Source organism: Protopterus annectens, chromosome 3.part0 (assembly GCF_019279795.1).
Source record: "Protopterus annectens isolate FY-2018-M chromosome 3.part0, PAN1.0, whole genome shotgun sequence".
Taxonomy (NCBI): Eukaryota; Metazoa; Chordata; order Ceratodontiformes; family Protopteridae; genus Protopterus; species Protopterus annectens.
In genome coordinates, this window is record NC_056731.1 from 855,996,357 (window position 1) to 856,015,862 (window position 19,506).

General features: G+C 37.8%; 1 protein-coding gene across 1 annotated transcript in view; it reads right to left on the reverse strand.

Moving 5' to 3' along the window:
- Positions 1-19,506, reverse strand: part of STMND1 (stathmin domain containing 1) — a 209,482-nt gene that overhangs the window by 13,430 nt on the left and 176,546 nt on the right. The window contains exon 4 of the mRNA XM_044065199.1: positions 7,716-7,847. Coding sequence (XP_043921134.1) covers positions 7,716-7,847 — 132 coding nt within the window. The remainder of the gene's footprint in view (positions 1-7,715; positions 7,848-19,506) is intronic.

A 19,506-nucleotide genomic window follows, 5' to 3' on the forward strand; every position in this document is an offset into this window, starting at 1 on the left:
GCCACCTTAGTAATAGGTGCTACGCTTAGTCCTGCACCTTACTTTCATAAAAATTTTCCTGTAATACTGCCATTACATAAGACACTCAGACACGCAAACATTTACGAACACACATACACAAACAACTCTATATCTATCCCATAACCTAACCCTGATCCTAACCCTTAAATACACAAACTTGCAACAAACATACAGCATATATCCTTCACTCATCCTGACACTAACCCTAACTCACGTACACATGCGCAAGCACTTTCACCCCTCCAACCCTACTTACCTATCTCAACATTACATACCATCAACACTGCCACTGTTCAGCTATTGGTACCATCGACATTAAACCACACCCCCTGCATTTGTTGTAGATACTGCCTTTGACAAAATGTTGGGGGACCTCTCTCTCTCTGTATATATATATATATATATATATATATATATATATATATATATATATATATATATATATATACATATGTATGTGTGTATATTAGAATATAAAAAACTATATACTAAATTCATATTTTACAGCAAACCAGTTATAAAAAACATCTCTGATATATAGAAGGTTACTCTACTGTTATCATCCAGTATTACAGTAACATCTTTATTGTGGAGAATTTATACTTGTAACTATTTAAACTGAACCTTTTATACCTCTTATGGGAGTGGGAAAAATAAGTAAATCATATAACATCTTGTTGCAGGAATAATAAGGACATTAAGGAAGATTGGCAACATACGGTTTATGACTGCAAATTACTGAAAGCATTTTGGTACGCATTTCAATCATTTGCTCGGGTAACGACGCCTGATAATTTTAAAACAATTAGACATTTTGTGTTGCTAACACTTGTTGTGTCTCTTAGGTATTTTTAACTACAAAATCCATTTTCTAAAACGATAAAGATAACCGCTATTGTATAAGAAAAGAAAATCAATCACTTTACCATATGAGTGAAGGGAACATCAGTCACTTACAAATATTGGCATACATTTGTATTATTACTGGGCACACTTAAAGAAAACAATCTGTAATAATACGAATATTTTCTGCAAATTCTGTCAGTTAGTACTCTTTGCTGTTATATTGCAGAGGCTGATTATGTTAATTGACATACCTTGTATATGCTATATGTAGTTACTTATGAATTGTTTGGTTTGTTTAATAATTTATTTTCTACTTATTATAATAAGAGCATCAAAGGCTGTATGGAAAGGTTATTATAGTACTAATATACAGTAGTGTGTACTCAGCACACAAATATGTTGTGAAAACTGATGTGCATAAATAGAATTAAAAAATAATAAACAAAATGTTATGTTGTGTAAGTGGTTAGTGATTGCACCTTACCTGTCAAACACAGCATAAGATTTTCTTTCTTTAGTATGTTGTTGCTTTACAGTGTGAGGGTAGTTTTCAGTGGTAGTACCTCTTCCTTTACTTACAGATGTACGTTAGAGACGACACAAACTATTTTGTATGACTTTCTGTTATCCTTCAACAATCATTAGCTTTCCTGTCAGATCAAATTATTGGCCCAGTTGTTCACCTGCAATCACCAAGGTGAGAGTAGGACTTGCTGAGGACAGACTGTCATATTGCATGTGCACTGCACAGAGAACCTTAAGAAGGGAAAATGGCTGTCTGTAGAGTCGTTAGAGGTGGCTGAAAAAAAATGGATGAGGAAAATATGTCAAACTGAATGAAGAGTTTCTGAGTATAGCAAGAAGAGATAAGGAGGCATATTTAAATTAGTGTTACAAAGAACTTGATGGGGATAATAAAATAAGAAATGAAAAGTTCTATTCAAGAAGGCTGGTGATATTAAGGAAAACTTGCTGCTAAAATGACCACGATAAAATACGAAGAAACAGAAGATATAATAAGCAGGAATATACTGAAGATCTGTACGAGAAGGACACTAACATTACTGATGCATACAATTGCATGTTTTCTGATGTAGAACCATATATCCTGGTGACTGGAGTTAATTAGTCTCCAAAACTTTACTAATAGCAAGGTTGCAGGAAGTGATGGAATTCCAGCTGAATTGTTTAAAATCCTGCAAAATACAGTCTTAGTTGGAATTTGCTAACACATTTGAAAAACAATAGCACTAACCACTGGATTAGAAAAGGGCAATTTATAATCCAGTCCTAAAAATTTGAAAGAGTGCTGAACCATCAGCCCCCCTCTCTAGTCATTCAATTGGCCCATTCATTCATCTGCAGCCACCACATAATTACGGAAACCCAAATTTGTAAAGATTCCTGGACCTTTCTGGAAAATATTAATAGTTTGGAGTGTAATGAGACGTATAACTTTGATACAATAGATGTTAAAGACCTTTATACCGTAATACCACAGGAACTTGGTATAGAGTGGGTAACTGAGGTTTTACTGGGTAAAGGGATAGAGCATGATGAATTCCGACTGGTCCAGGAATACTTGGACATTATACTTAAGAATAACTTTTTCATGTTCGATGATTCCTTTTATATTCAAAAGAAAGGGGTGGCCATGGGATCACCATGTGGGGCTAGCTTTGTAAATCTGGTCATGTGTTTTTGGGAGAGGAAATTTGTTTTGGAGCATAGGTTATATTCAAGCTACTTAGTTTACTACACCTGATATCTGGATGATATAGTCCTAATTTTTGAGGAAGGTTATGACATATTTAACAAATTCCTGGTATACATTAATAATACAACTGATTTCTTAAGGTTTACTAGTAATTTTCATATGGACAAAATTGTGCATTTTGATGTATACTTGCAGAAGGATAGAGTTAGACAGAAGTGTGTGGCCACCATACACAGAAAGGACACGTACTCCAATTCTTTCCTCCATTTTACCAGCTCACATCCCATGCATCAGAAAAAATCTGTGGTGAAAGGCCAGCTTGTCAGGGTAGCTAGAATGGTTTCAAACTTGGTTGATTTTAAGGAGGAATGTAATTTTTGTACGTACCCTATTCATGAACCGAGGTTACCCAGATTATTTTCTGAATAAATTGATTCATGAGGTTACCTCTAAAAGGATCTCTGGACACTTTAGAGCTATTTTAAATGGCTCTGAGATGTATAAGGGCTTATATTTGAACAATTCTAGAAATAGCCCCTGTTTGAGTGGGTTAATAGAGGATAGGACGAACTAAGTTAACCATAGCCCTGATTTTTCCCTCTCATTCATCACCGCTTTTAGCAATGATGCATATTATATTAAGAACATTCTGGAAGTAATTGGAATTTTGTTATAGCAGATGAGAATGTGAGGAAGAGATTACCCCTTACTCCCGATATTGTATTTAAGAGGGGCAGTAATTTGAAATACCTCCTAGGAAACTACATGTCACAAACCCCAAGTACTAAGGGTATGTTTAAATGTGAATCCTGCAATTTTTGCAGATTCATAGATACTTGGGTTTTTGTGCCAAGTTAATAATATAAGTGTTGCTTGCAAGGGGAGGTATAACTGCAACTCTAAGGGGTGTGTGTATTTAGCTAAGTGTAATTCCTGCTTATGCTTCTATATAGGTAAGACAGATAGGAAAAATAAGGAACGCATATATGAACACCAATATGCTATAAGGAATAGCAAATCTGAGAATGCCTTAGCTAAACATGTACTTAATAATCCTGGCCATTCATTCTCCTTCAGATTTATTGACCAGATCTGTTCTCATATTAGAGGAGGACCATTTTCTTTATGGCTAGAGCAACATGCAGGAGCAGCCTTAGGTCAGCTGGTGCCCTAGGTAAAAGGACTCCACAGCACCCCCCACCACACCACCCCGTGCCCCCATCCTGGTCTGTTTACACCAAATAAATACTGGAAAAGTGCCCCTGTTACAGCGGCGCCCTAGGTGGCCACCTAGTTGGCCTATGCCTAAGGCCGGCTATGGCAACATGAATTATACTTGAAGCTCAAACTAGATGTCTTCAAATACCCAGGGTTAAATGATGCATGCTCAATAGCCTGCATTCTAAAACTAAGAAATTTGATGAGATAGAATTCTTACTTTTAGAATGTGCATTTAGTATGAATTAATGTTGTTTAGGGGCATAAGTTTCTTTTGTGATCTTAGATTTTAAATATTATATGCATTTAAATATTTTCTTATTTAAATAATTGCTTTATAAGCTGTTTTTTAATTATATGTTGTTTGTTTCCTCAGTCCTATTGGACCTTTTTAAACATCTGACCGTCATGTGCTTAATTTAACTTAAATATGTTGTATTAGTTTTGTTGAACAGTCTGAAGAAGTGGGTGTATTGGGACCCACAAAAGCACTTACTGTAACATTAAATTCTTGCTTGTACCTGCTGGCCTTGGCTATTTTTTTGTTTTTTTTGGGTTTTTTTTGTTTTTTATCTGCAGCCACCAGGTGTGAATGTTGCATTTCCTAGGGAGAGACTGTAATAGTGTTCATAGATTGTATCACCCCCCCCCCCCATTCTGGTTCCACACTCATTTTATGGACAGGTAGACTCTGAGAGGTGAATATCCCAACTCCAATGGTAATGTAGCTGTTTTAGAGACCCACCTGCCATGGGCATTAATTTGGACACTATAAGACTCTCCCTGCCTTTGAAGACACAAATTTCCTCCTCTGCAGTCTTGCCTCCACTTCTATCTGGGTGTACACTTTGCCATGCCCAAGTGTATATACTAGCAGCATTGTAGCTACATGCCTCCTCAGAACATCTGTCATTTCTCCCCAAGAGAGAGAGAGAGAGATAGTGAGAGAAGTGACCATAGCCTCTGCACCCCTCCTCCACACCTCATTAGCTCCTAAATTGCTTAGTCCACAAATTAAAGCCTGGTCATCTGGGTTCTAGGCAGGCCTGTGTCCATCTCCATCATACAACTGACTTTGTACACACTAATTTAATGGGTTTCATTAAGATTGTTAAGCAACAAGATACACACACAGTGTTGTTCTTTGTTTTCTCACTGTATTTTATAGGTAGTTGTATTGACATTTCATGGCAGTAGCTGATATCAAAGAAATGCCATGGGCAGTCTAATTTCACAATAATTAGAGATATGCAACAAATCAGTCTAATGTCTGAACTATAACATATGCTATGAATCAACAGGATGTAAGAAATGCCAAAAAAAGAAAAAAAAACAGCAAAAAAATCAATGTAGAAAAACACCAAGAAGGGATAAAAAGTAAAACGTATTCAGTGCTAGCGCTTTCATCCATAATAAAAGACTTTACCAGAATAAATGAGACACTGAAGAATCAATACTTCTACAGTGTATAAAAAGCATCACATGACATCAAATTTGAAAGTCAGCTGACAAAAACAATAATTACATATTCCTAATATATATATTTTTTCTCAAAACTTTTATAATAAAAATGTTTCAACACCTTATAAACCATTGAACTACAGTTTTTTAACCTCCTGCCCTTTAAAAAACAGAGCATCAATTAATGTAAGAAATATAAAACTAAATGGATTAAGAGTCATTACACATGACAAAGCTGTGCTGGTAGAAACGCACTATAAAATATTGTACAGTGCTTAAGCTCAGAGGATGGGAACTCTAATAATAACAAATGTGTTTGAGACTACAGAAGTATGGCAGTGATTGTTAAGTATAAAACTGGCAAAGAAATGCATATAGCAGGTATGCTACAACTTGCATCTCCCAGAGGAACAGAATGATTTGCTTGGGAAGGAAATGCAAGCAAGCTATATAATTATAAAATCACTGACAAAGAAAAAAGCTTAGAAACTTTCATAAGTGTAGTCAGAATGCTATGGAGATGAGAATACTACAAGACATAATAATGAAAAACTGGCCAGAGCAGAAGTCTGATTTGTGGAAAAAAATGCAACAAAAGGAAGAACCAACTTTTGCAACATAAAAAAATCACTGTTTCCTTTCTTTATTTCTTCTCAACCTTAAAAAAATATACACAATTAAGAAAATGCATGCACTGTAGAGTATTACCTGATAATATTTACTACCTGGTAACATTACTACCTGGTAACATTTCCAGGAAATTAGACCTCTTGAAGTATGTACAGATAGTTATTACCTCTTGATGTTCACTGTCATGTCTATAATTATTTTTATGCACCATTTAAAATACAATTTCTTAGTAAATATTTTTAAATAAGTTATTTTCTTCTATACTACATGCTAAGTGATATCCATTGTTAGTGGTGTGGGATGGGAGTAGTTAGAAATAAACTGATTTCAGGCAGACTCTTATAGGAATGACTAACATAAAAGGCTGTATGATTTAGGTTAAGGAAGACTTCAAGAAAATACAGAAAAGGCTATTTGCTTTGCAACAAGTGCTTTCATGTCTTACTCTGAAACATATCTCTCAGCTCTACAGATTTTTGCAGAATTCCAGATTTTTGCCTCATATTTTAGTACATTAATCATAAAATTGTGTTTTTCTGTCAAATTATTGTCAAATAATTAAACACTGAAGTCAAAAAATAATGACAAACATTTGAGTTTCAGACTTCATACCCTTCAGAAAATTCATGCAAAAGCAAAACCTGTTATTCTATTAACTTTCCAAGTTTGTAAGAGCAATATTTAAAAACTGTCCCTATTTTTGGGCCTTTGTCCCTGAGCTATCTATGGCTTTGTCTAGATTTCTTGCCCTAAGAGGTTGAGAGGTATGCTCTGAAATTTTGTTTATTTGAACAGATTTAGGGTAGATTTGGCTGACCTTCTTCAAACCATAGCAAAACAACCAACAGTTAAATTAACTACAGAACTTTGGACTATAAAATATCTGCTGCTGTCTTATTAATTCTAAAACACAGCAGTAAATATAAGAAAATACACAGAAGAATTATGATAACTATTAAAAAATAAATGCAGATCATGGCTAGTTATCTAAGTTGGTCCTTTACAATTTAAATGGTATATATATATATATATATATATATATATAGTTCCCATTCAGAAGCCTGAAACATCATAAGCCTGAAAATCAAAATCCTGAAACCAAAAGCCTGAAAATTCAGAATCCTGAAAACTCAAAATCCTGAAAGCCCAAAATCCTGAAAGCCCAAAATCCTGAAACTCAAAATCCTGAAAACACAAAACTGACATACTGATGTCATTGTGGCTTTGCTATTGTTAGCCCTGTGGTGTTAGGTCATGCGTTGGGGTCAGGTAAGTGTGCGGTTGGTTTTATGTTAGGGTTAGGGGCGGTTTAAGTGAGTTAGGGTTAGGGCGCAGGTTAGGCATGTATGCAATAGTGACAAATATTGGGGTTAGTGGCGGTTTAAGTGAGTTAGGGTTAGGGCGCAGGTTAGGTGAGTGTGCGATAGTGATGGACCTTAGAGTTAGGGTTAGGGTCAGGGTCAGTTGGTAGATATTAATGTCTTTATAGTGACATATTAGCATTATTTGTGTTTTCAGGATTTTGAGTTTCAGGATTTTGGGCTTTCAGGATTTTGAGTTTTCAGAATTCAGAATTTTCAGGCTTTTGGTTTCAGGATTTTGATTTTCAGGCTTATGATGTTTCAGGCTTCTGAATGGGAACCATATATATATATATATATATATATATATATATATATATATATATATATAAATTTATTTCTAATTAGCCTTTTTGTACTAAGACTTACAATACAAATGCTGGAATGGAATATAAATAAAATATTATCACATCATCAGCCAAGTTATGATATACTGAAAAGCAACCTCATAATCACAGTACCTTTCTTCTTTCCTCTGCTGCTTTTATTTTATTTTCAATATCTTGCAGTGTGATATTAGATTGTTCCTCTTTTGGTTTCAGTTTTGCCAGCCTTGCAGGTGGTTTCCCCAGTGGTCTGTCAGCAGAGGCCACCTGCATAACATATAGAAAGTCATTTAATATGCTGTGAGTATTCCATACTCACTCAAATAAGCCAGTAATGACACTGAATGAAACAGTAGAAGTTATTCTGCTACACAATATCCCCTGTAGTCTGAAACATTTGCAAGACAAATGAACCACAACATTTCTCACTTATATTGATAGCATGATATTTTCATATCTACTGCAAGTGTAAATTAAACAGCTCTAGCTAATTTTAGAAGGCAAAAACGGCAGTCATGCGCTGTGCTAAATAACCACATACCTCAGCAGACTTTTAAGGACCTTGTGACAGTGTCAAGCCTGCTAGTGGCAATTAGGGACATCTCAGCTGCATTACAAAGGATTAAGAGCAATTAAAACATGATCATTGGAGTGAACAGTCTAAGAAGGCCCTCTCATTTAGATATGCAACAGGACAATGTGAGATTATACAATACACTAACACTCATGGAAAAACACATAAGCTTAATGAAATCCTCTCACCATGTCATGTGGCATCAAACATATATCCATACAGCATTTTGACATTCAGTCATTAGTTAATGAGATAATATCATATACAATGAATTCAGTGCCTGTCAACCTAAAGCAAGATATACACACAGCCAGATTGCTTCACCCTTGATAAGATTACTTCTCCCCCTCTTTCACAAATACACACACACACACACACACACACACACACACACACACACACACACACACACACACACACACACACACACACACACACAGACTCTCTGCCTCTCTTTCCCTCTCCAGGAAGTATAAGAACTGAATAGGAACATTTCTGTCATCACATTGTCTTTTTCAGATCCCTTCAAATTCCAAGTTAAAATATGAAAAAAAAACCCAGAAAATTGGAGGCAAATATGGTTTTGCTAAATGACAAAATTCTTAATAATAAAAAAAAGTGATTTAAAAGCTTTCCTCTGCTTAGCGTATACTGATATTTGTACTATTCCTGAAACATGGCTTACAGATTCAAAATGCAGGTAATAATTTCCAGTGTAAGCATCCTTTCATTATTCAGGCCCTTTTTTCCCACAGGGAAAGTGGTTGAGTAGCAGGACTTCCTGTTACAGTGAGACATCTGCTATAAGTACTCCTTATTTGTCTACTGATCCCCGGTTGCTCTACCTAATGACTTAGGCTTTCAGACTTCCTTCTGATTGGTAGGTCAGTCAGCTGGGTCAATAAGGCTGTATGGTGCTGAAGGAGGGATACCTTGCATAATAGTTGCTGTCTCTGGTGAGGGCTGCTGGATAGGAAATTGCTGGATTAAGCTCTACCTTCCACAGAGTGCTGGACTATGCAATCAGATGGAGACATACCATGGACAGTCTATGAAAAGTCATGCCCTGTCCCCCTTTTGGCATGTTTCTTAATATCTCTGATGTACTACTCCCATGGTTATTGCCTGTATTGGTGATTGTTGCTCTCTACCAGGAATCATAATGTTGGTTATGCACCCAGGATGTTCCTATTCTCCGGCTTTCTGAGAAGGCAAGCAAGTATATGCCATGTTATTCTTATCCTCTGTCACTGGCTCCTCCAGTGACCAGACTGCTAGCAGAACCCTGGTTAGCAGGGTTACAATCCATGCTTAATTTCTCTGTGGCACAGAGTCCACACATTGTTGCAGATCTAATGGGACAGGCAGCAATGTCTCAGTTCTTGCAAAATAAAAACTAAAAGCCAGAAGCCAAGAAAACACCTCAAGACAAGAAATTATGCAATAATTAACATCAGTTCAGTGACATTGAATATAATATCACATATTTTTCTGCATCTTATTGGCTCCCGGAGAGGCCTATGTCTTGCCTTCTGATCAGTCAGGGACCCAGTACTCCAGGATCCCTTGTCCCTTCACAAATCAAACAGTCCCACAAATACAAAAACAAGGGATCAAACCCTACCTCCATAGCTCGGTCAAGATGAAGAGATAGATTCATTGTTAGCATCTTCCCCACCTCTGGAATAGACTTCCCTTACAGATAAAGCAATATTATACTCTATCTTCCTTCAAATAAGACAGTAATAATTGGGTGGGAAATTGTAAATACACAACTTGCCTGGCCTAGCAATCACTGAAAGGAGAGGTACAATCTAGGAAATGAATTAGCAAGGTGTGATGGTTACAAAAGTCAGTAGCCTTGAATTTTCTATCTTTGTTATGATTCCTGTCATTCTTATGATATGCATATATCCTTCAAATGTCTAGTTATGCAGTTGGAAAGCCTTAAAGGTATGAAGACTGGATTGGGGGCACTAAAGAACATATGCCATTTAAATAGACATGCCTATGTACTCTTATAAAAGGGCAGCTTGCAAGAATTGAAGTTGTAGGAAGGGAGAATCTTGCACATTAAAATATTGTAGAATGTTGTAATGCATCAACTTCTAAGAACAGAAGCAGTAGTAGCAAATGTTTTACACAACAAGATATTACAGACTGGAAGTATCAGAAGGCAAATCATTGTTTAGTTATGTTACAAAAGTAAGAAAATTGCAGCTTGAAAATATTGCAAAGCAATAGAGTAGAAATGTTATTTCTGTCTAAAAATGTTTAAAGAAGAGAGCAGAAATATTATTTAGACTGAAAATGTTATAAAGAAGTGGGTTTGAAATGATTAGCAGAACTGAAGAAAATGAATCAGTCACTGGGAAGGTATATTTAAAGAAAGTAAAGTTAGGCAGTATGGAGGATATACTACTTGAGTTGAATTCTAAACTTTCTGCCAGGCTAAATCAGAAAGGCCAAGAAATGGAGAATTCTAAGCAGAAGATGGCTATCGAGGGGAACAAATATCACAGTAAAACAGATTTCACCAGTGCCTGGTTATAGTTCTGAACCCATCTCTTCCAATACACAACAGAAAAATCAAACAATGGAAGAATCTGGGCAACAGGTATTTATAAGTAATGAAAAAGTCATACTGATAACAAAATATATTTTAAGGCAACTTTTTTAGAGGGAAAGCAACCTATAGAGGGAAGAGACAGTGCATAGGTAGTGCTCAACCATACTGATACAAAGGAAGAACAACCAAGATAACAGAAAGAAAATAAGACCGGAGTGTCTTGTCCTCTGCAATAGAATGCGAGTTTCATAAAGGTAAAGGAAATGAGAGAGCATTATATGCTGAGAGACAGAATAAGCTTAAACTAAATCTGTAATAAGACCCCTATTAAACCAATATATAGGAGATGTAAAGTAAATGGAAGAGAGTTCTATGCATCAGGTTTATGAGGAAAATAACACAAAATTTAAATAAAGTTGACATTAAAGAATACTGACATCAGTTGGCTTTTCGAGGAGAATAGTTAAACACTGTAAACCCCATGCTTGTGTCGAGCAGGAAGTAGTACATTCTGGCTCACAACAAGTTGACCTTGAAAAGACTCCAGAACTTTCACATTAGCCCCTTAAATGTTCAAAAGGCACAGCGGGAGGTGACACTTTATGCAAAGGTGTTGAATAAGATATTTCCCTTCTTACTCCTACTAGTGACTTGATGTACAGAGTAAATAAGCTTGCAGTAAGAGACCCAACACAGTTCTAATTAGGCTTACATGTTTTCAGCAAAGCACAGAAAACACACATAGTTTGTGCAGTCCACCTAACATGTTCCCCAGAACAGGAAGTTAGAATCAGAATTAAAGGATGAAAGAACAGAAAACTAAGAAATTCAAAATATGAAGTATTCCTTTATTACCCACATTATGCACTGGAGAAAACCTGAGAGTTCTAGCTGAAATGAATGCTAGAAATGTAGTACAAAGAAATAAATATCTGGAAACTACCTAAGATAAAGTAAGGCATTCAACAGGTTGACAATGGATACAGAAATTTAGACAGTATATGTATTATCTATGCACAGCAGCATCTGTGGGATTAAAGGTTACCTATTCGTATACCTGCATTAAAACTGAAACTGTTATGTGGGGGGGGGGGGGGCAGCAAGAAATGTGTGTTTTAAAGTGTGGAAGTAAGAACCAAAATGATACTTCAGTAAGTGTTGTAAAAAAAACAATTTTAACGGGGAAGACAAAAAGATTTCACAGGCAACAGTTTTTCTTCCCAAACATCTCAATGCAGTGAAATTAGATAAAAAGAAAGTAGATAGTGTGAGTGAGGAAAAAACTGTAAGCAAAGCGCTTTAGATAAACATGCAGTAATGCTAGTAAAGATTAATCAGAAACTCTGCACATAAACAAATGTTCAAAAGACAGACGTGATTCTTGGCATAAAATGCAACATGTATGTACACAGCCTTCTCCATAGAAGATATCTGTGGTCACATTTTTGACCAATGGATGTTTACTATTTTAACTGACTTATTTATGTGTGTGTGTGTGTGTGTGTGTGTGTGTGTGTGTGTGTGTGTGTGTGTGTGTGTGTGTGTGTGTGTGTGTGTGTGTAATTTTACCTTTTACTTTTTTGACTGTATTTTCACTGCAAGCATGGATTTTTTGTCATGTTGTGTAATGCCATCGTTCTTCAATAGTATTACATAAATGTAAATGCATTGTCTTCATATTATATGGTTGTTTATGGAGTTTTTCTCCCCGGGACTGCATTGAAAATGAGCTCTTCTTGACCCAATGGACTATCCCGGTAAACAAACTGTAAAATAAATAAATAAATATTTTTTGATGAAATAGCTATTTTGTAAACCTGTAAACACTAAAGTTGAAGTAGGAACCTTTGCTGCAGAAAGGATATTTATTTTAGCAAAATGTGCGAAAACCTCAACTTGAGGAAAGCAAGGAATTCCTGTTGTGTCAAGTTAGAGGTAATCTGAGTACACAATAGTGAGTGTATAATAGAAACACAAGTACCAAAAAATTTAAAGCTGTATACCAAGTATTAGTTTTGCTTCTCTCAGCAGAAGACACATTTTTGACTTTTTTTATTTTTAAATGTATTTTTTCTCACTTTGCTGCCAGGTGGGCATCAGGTACCTACAATCAATTAGCCCCTTTGTTTCTCATGGGGTGAGAGTTGTTCCAAGCCCATTTATTCTCTGTGAGGCAAGAGGAATTCATGGAGCCATCATTCTGCAAGGCATTACAACCATTTTGTGAGTGTGGCTTAACAACACCCCCTGGTGGTGATGAGAACCTAACATCACCATAGAGGGCCCACCAGTGCTCCCTCATATAGTGGCATGCCCACTTCTTGACAAACCTCAGCAAGGGCTACCTCAGTGGCTTAGAAGGATCCACCCATGTCCCTGCCCCTGGGGTCTGATTTCATGGCAGTAGCCACAATATTACACTCCAGGAGAAGGATATTATGGCAATAGCCACTATATCAGACCCCAGGGGTAGGATATCATGGCAACAGCCTATGCCACACCCTCTGGTGCACCAGGTCATCACTGGGAAAGGAGGGCAGGATCCATTTGATATGATGAGAAAAGTGAATGAGATAAACTACTAAATAAGAAGGAAACAGAACAAAGCCAGAACTAACATAGCACAGCAACATTTTGAGATCATGGAAGGAATCACAAGCCTCTGTATTTGGCTCAGTGACAGAGATGTGACTATAATGAAGAAAGTAAACATACTGCTATGTCTGCAGTTCAGATAAATGATAATCAGAACTATAGCTAGGCTATAGCTCTGCTGCGCACATTCTAGTCTAAGTTTAGGAGTAAAACAAAAAAAAGTCCACTCAAAGCTGAGGACCAAAAAAAAGAAAAAACAATCTCTACTCTGAGCAAACTGCTTACTACAAAATTGTTTTAACACTTTAGTTGTGAGCACACACAGTACTGGAATTCCTTTTTGAATGGCAGTTCTCCAGTATCATATCACTGGCATCTGCCAATTGTACCTCCTAACACCTTGAACACCTTATACCTAGGGCAGCTATTTGTTTACCCCACCCTAGCTAAGGCTCTGTGGCACCTTACCTAAACCACATAAATGTGAAGTATAATAGCTTCTGTTAGGAAACAATGAAGCATTTGCAGAACTGTCTGGTGAAAAAAGATCTGCTTCAGAACCATGGTTAGAGTATTTCAGGGAAGAAGTTAGTTTTAAGCCCAACAAAGCATGCTATACAGGAAGTAGAAAGAGGTGACTTGATATGGACACAGGGGAAGGCCAAAAAATGAGTGCAGTAACTCAACATTGTCAGTCCTGAAACCTAAGGGAACAAGTGTAAATCATACTGGATGCAAGAAGCAGAACTACATCACACATAATGACAGTAGCCCACTGAATTGGCTTGAGACTCTAGTAAGAAACACACAGAAGGCTAGAGATTTGGTTGTTGTGAAGGGGCTACAATCATCCAGAAGTAAATAACTGCAATGGTATTGTTCAACCCACCACAATATGGAGGGCCTACTGAGGATTAATTAGTCATCCACTGGTAGTGAAACTGAAGGATTCAAGCTTGGGAATCACTGGAGCATAGCATGGTGGCCTTTACCAGCTAGAAGAGAATATCTGACTCATATTATTGTAAATATGTGTACAAAGTGGTATAAACAGCATGTATAACAGCTATCTTGAGGTGTTGTGCTATTACTTTAAGTAGGCAAGCGTTTTCTTCTGATAATCTGCATTTTGTTTTAAGGTAATGATCAAATTTTTGTGTTAATTAGTGAAAGTTTGCTGTATAAAATAATTAGTGATGGATAAAAAAGAGGCCAAGGAAAGCCCAGGCTGAGGTTCTTGCCACTTGTGAAAGAAACTCAGTGGGCAGAGCAGTGCCCCTGGGAAATACATCATTCACAGTGACAGAATACCTGAGCTAACTAATTTAGCAGGTGGTGCAGAGGGGTGAGACACTTGTGGCTCTTATGCCGGTCTTTCTCCCTATGCCTTTTCTCTTTGCTAGAAGAGTCCCCCTCTCCCTGGGACACAGAGCGAGGTTGAGTCCCTGCCAGGGGAGGGGGAGCTGAAGGTTGGACAGCCACAGCTGTGGCTGGTGCCGCTGAGGGAGAGGAGGAAGAAGAATCCACAGGCAAGAGTCCCGCCAGGATTAACTTATTCCTCCTATCCCTCACAGCCCGGGGGTTAAAGGCTGTGCACACTTGGCAGCCCGAAGACAAGTGGGCCACCCCCAGGCAGAGAACGCACTGAGTGTGGCCATCCGCTGGGGATAGCTTATGACCACACTCAGTGCATTTAGAAAAAATGGCCTTAGGCCCCTCAGCCATCGCACGTTGAAACGCACCCACACACACAAGAAAGGGGAGGGAAAAAACTAAAAACTCTACACAATTTACCACAAAAAAAGTCCGAAAATTACAGATACAGAAAACTAAGGGCCTACTAGACTCACACACATGAAAAAAACTTTAAGAAAAGAGTTTTAAAATAGTTTTAGATACGCTCACCAATGCCAAGAGCTCGTCACTTAAGCTGTCAGAAGCTGCAGTAAACGAGATCTGGGGACTGGAGGGAGGTAGCAGGGTATTATGGGTAAAGGGGAGGAGCAGACAGCTTGGATCTTTTAGCTTGGAAAGCTGCCGGCTCGGATCCGAGGTCGGATCTGATACCCACAAGTTGCTGATCAAATGAAGTTAACTACTTCAGATCTATTGTTTAATAAGTTGTCAAGGTTATGTAATGATACAGTTTGAGTGTTTTTGGGTGTTACTTCTTTTAGGAAAAATATGCAGAAAGTTACACAGATGTAGTTTGCTAGAGTGTATAAAATAAAGACAACAGATAAAGGCTTCCCCAAAGGCTGTATATCAAAAAACTCAAAAAAAAAAAAAAAAAAAGAGAGAGAGAATAAGACAGGCTAGTTACACTTTGGGCAACCTGTAGAAAAGATCAATATTGAGAATATTTTTTTTAAATGAACTGTTCTCTTTAATCAGTAAGTGATTACATGTCAACATCCATAAAAAAATCATCAGCTGATTAAAAAAACACAAAAATGCCCTTTTATAACTACTGCTATGACAATATAAAAAAATCCATTAAAAAACTGACACATGGAACAACTCTCCTATTTTAAATAAATATACCTCAGAATATAAATATGCAACACACAAATACAAATCATCTATGCACACAGCTCGTTCTTTAACTATAATGATCTCCTTTTAAAAAGTATTTAAAGTTTACTCTTGTAGTTAAGCCTGGAGGTTTGCATACATCTGGAGCTAATTTGAACTCACAGTACTCTAACAACCCCCTCTCTATCCCCACTTTTGGTGTTATTTAGCATATGGTCCAATACATAAAATAACTATTTAATACAATATATGCACTGCAGGCTTTGCCTCTATAAAGCTGTTACCAATCATTTTTCTTCAATAGCATGAACATGTTCATAAATCCAGTGTATTAATTGCCTGTTTTACTGATGTAAAATGACTCACAGTTTGTGCAAGCAGCCATGTATACTACAAAATCAGACCCACAAGACCCACATGTAAATATTCTTTAATTCACTTGCTGTTTGTTTTGTGAATATGCATTCAGTCCACCATGGTGAGGTCCAACAATGCCCTGTATGCCAGGCATAGATCTCCCCTCAATAGCCTGTGGGAGATAGAGTATAGGAAGAGAGCTTTGAAGTGGTATACATAGGACATGTTACTTATACCCTGTATTCTTTTATTAAGGAACCTCTGCAGACATTTCAGTTACTGGATATGCCTGGTTAGGTACATACCAAAAGTGGCACTGTACTCAATGATAGGTCTGATGAATGCCAAATACAGTTGAAGAATGACCTCCTTGGACCTAGATACCATAGCTTTGTTTATAAGTTGCATAACATAGAATGATTTCCCCACTGCTGTAGACATGCAATGGTCAAAGGCTAGATTACTGTCTGTGTGTGTACCCTAGTCCCTGACTACTCATTGGACTCTTATATGTGTGTTGTCAATATGACAGCTACCAGGACCGGATAACTTCTGAAAGGATAGTATTATGCATTTATTCAGTTTTTGGCATTTACTTTTAATCGATGACTCTGACACAAGTTATTTTTCTGTGTCAGCCCTTACTGGAAAACATTAGTGTCAGTGGGGGATCCTATGACTCTTCCTAACTTGTAAACATCTGCAAAAATTCATCAGCTAGAGGCCCAGAGGCTGTTGAAATTGACCTTGACTTTATATAAGTAGATGCCAAAAAGGAGTGGCCCCCGGACCAATCCCTGAGGGACTCTGCTTGTGACTGGCCTCTTTGTAGAGTTGGACTCCCCAATTTTAACTTCCTGGGTCCTGTCTGTGAGGCAGCTGGCTATCCACTGAGTGACATAAGGGTTTATACCAAACCTCCTCAGTTTTTCAGCAATGCCTGAGTGGGTTATTGTGTCAAATGCTGTGGTCAGGTTAAGGTAAGCAGTGTGAACTGTTCTGCCCTTGTCCATTGCTTTGGTGATCTTCACAAAGTCCAGCATGTTGAGTAGGCACAACCAGACTTGACAAAACCAAACTGGGTTGGGTGTAGTGCCCAGATGTTTCCTTTTTCATTACTGATCATTTCCATGATAATTCTTTTGATGGCTTTGCATATGAGACTAGTGAGACTTATGGGTCTCTAGTTTCCAGGGTCTGTAGATGACCTGCATTTGTGCAGAGGGATGATGGTTGCTGTTCTCCATTTGTGATGCACCAAGCCTGTTTGGTGACTACAGTTAAACAGTGATTCCAGAAGGCCTGATAGGTCATGTTTTATGCTATTTAGAAGGCAGCCTGAGATATTGTCTAGGCCCACTGATGCAGTGTTCCTGGCCTTAGAGAGAGCATTGAGGACCTGTTCCCTAGTGAAAAAAGGGGGAGTTATATTTAATGGTATTTTCTAAAGGGAAGCTGAGGGGAGAGAGAGAGAGAGAGAGAGAGAGAGAGTTAGAGCTGAATTTGTCTGCCAGTAGATTTGCTATATCTGCCAGCTTGGTATAGGTGGTTCATTAACAATGAGCTCAGCACACAGTTGCCTATTGCCTTTGAGGTTATGGACATAGCCAAAGAATGCCTTGTAGTTGTCCTTGGCCTGGGAGATAAAACTTAACTCAGATTTGGTTTTATTAGACTTTAGTTATCTTCTGAGTTGTTTGTTTAGTTTCTTGAGAGCACTTTTATCCTTCTAGGTGCAACACCTCCTACTTTTTGCCATGGTTTCTTCCTTCTGTTATACAGTCTATTGATGTTGTGATTCTACCCAGAAGGCTTGTTTTTTGAGTTCATTCTGTACTTATTCCTGGTGGGTACAACTACCTCTATACAGCTATTAACATGTTTGTTTTGTGAACAGTTCCCCATAGACAGCAGCGTTCTCAGGCTTTTGGGGGGCTTGAAATTTTGTTAGGGTATCACTTAATAGTAGGAAGTTAGCCTTAGAGTAGTTCCTGAACATTCTAGGGTTAGCTGGGATTTCAGGTTTTATTTTTACTTCAGAGGAGACCGTTTTGTGGTCTGACCTTACCAGGGAGGCCATTACACTAGGAGGTGTGCAGCACTCTCCCGTATTTGTGAGGATTGGATCCAGTATGTTTGCATCCCCTAGTCAGTGGATTGGCAATCTGGTCCAGGGAATTTGTGTTTACAAAATTCAGGAATCGCTGTCCCTGTACATTTTGCATTGTCTGTGATTCCCAGTTAATAGTGTAGTAATTAAAGTCTTCTATGAATATGATGCTGGGTTGGATGGTGAGCGTTTTCTGCAGGCTTAAATGTGTGTTATGGGTTTCCTGGGTCATAGAGAAGGACCTATAGCTCACAAGGAAGTGGTATGGGATTTTGCCTATTGGGATTTGAGTGTGGAGAAGCTGAAGTGCATCATCCTGTTTGACTAGGCTTTAAATACATTTATTTTTGATGTAAATCAAGACACCTCCCTCCACCTTTAGTTCCTGCCTATGTAGTAGCTCTTTTAAGTGTGTGGAAGGCATTAAAGCCTTGCACTGCCAGGGTGCTACACATGGTTTTAAACCATGTTAGTGACCATGTATATGTCAGCATTCTCTAGGGTGAGGACAGCTTGTAGGAGTTGAGTTTCTTGTTTAGACTCTTAGCATTGAGCTGTCACTGAGCAGTAACATATTCATAATTTCTTGGTTTTGGTTTGCAATGTCAGCAATATTTTCAATTTGGTATTGCCTAAAAGGACACTATGAGAGAGGACAATGTTTTAGCTAATATTCAAAAGCCTAGAGGGAAAAGGTGCAAACCATCCCTGGAAAAGTAGCTTGGTCTGTTGACCATCTCCTTCCATGATGATAAATATTGCGCCCCCCTTAGAATGATACCAGAAACTAAGTCAATTATTAAAGTCAGTCATGTTCTGTTCATATGCTCAATGCTAGGCTTACACCAGCCTAGGCCACATATTCTGAGAACTCCATGATATTTCTCTTAATATAGTCTAGAGAAGTACATCTAAGGTTATTTACACCCACATGGACTGGTACTTGTGGTCCAATGGCCTGAGTGTGTTATAATGTAGTGGATCCTGGCCCCTGATAAGTAAATGGTCATGACTTTCACCTTACTCAGCCTGGTGAGAGAGGCATCATTGTGTCTCACAATGGAGTCTCCACTGACTAGAATGCTGGATTGTGTGGTGGCTTGCCTTATGGGCTTAGAAGTAGAAATACCATGATATGTGGCTGCATGCACTGATGTGGGTGTTTTTCTGAAAGAGTGCATTCAGG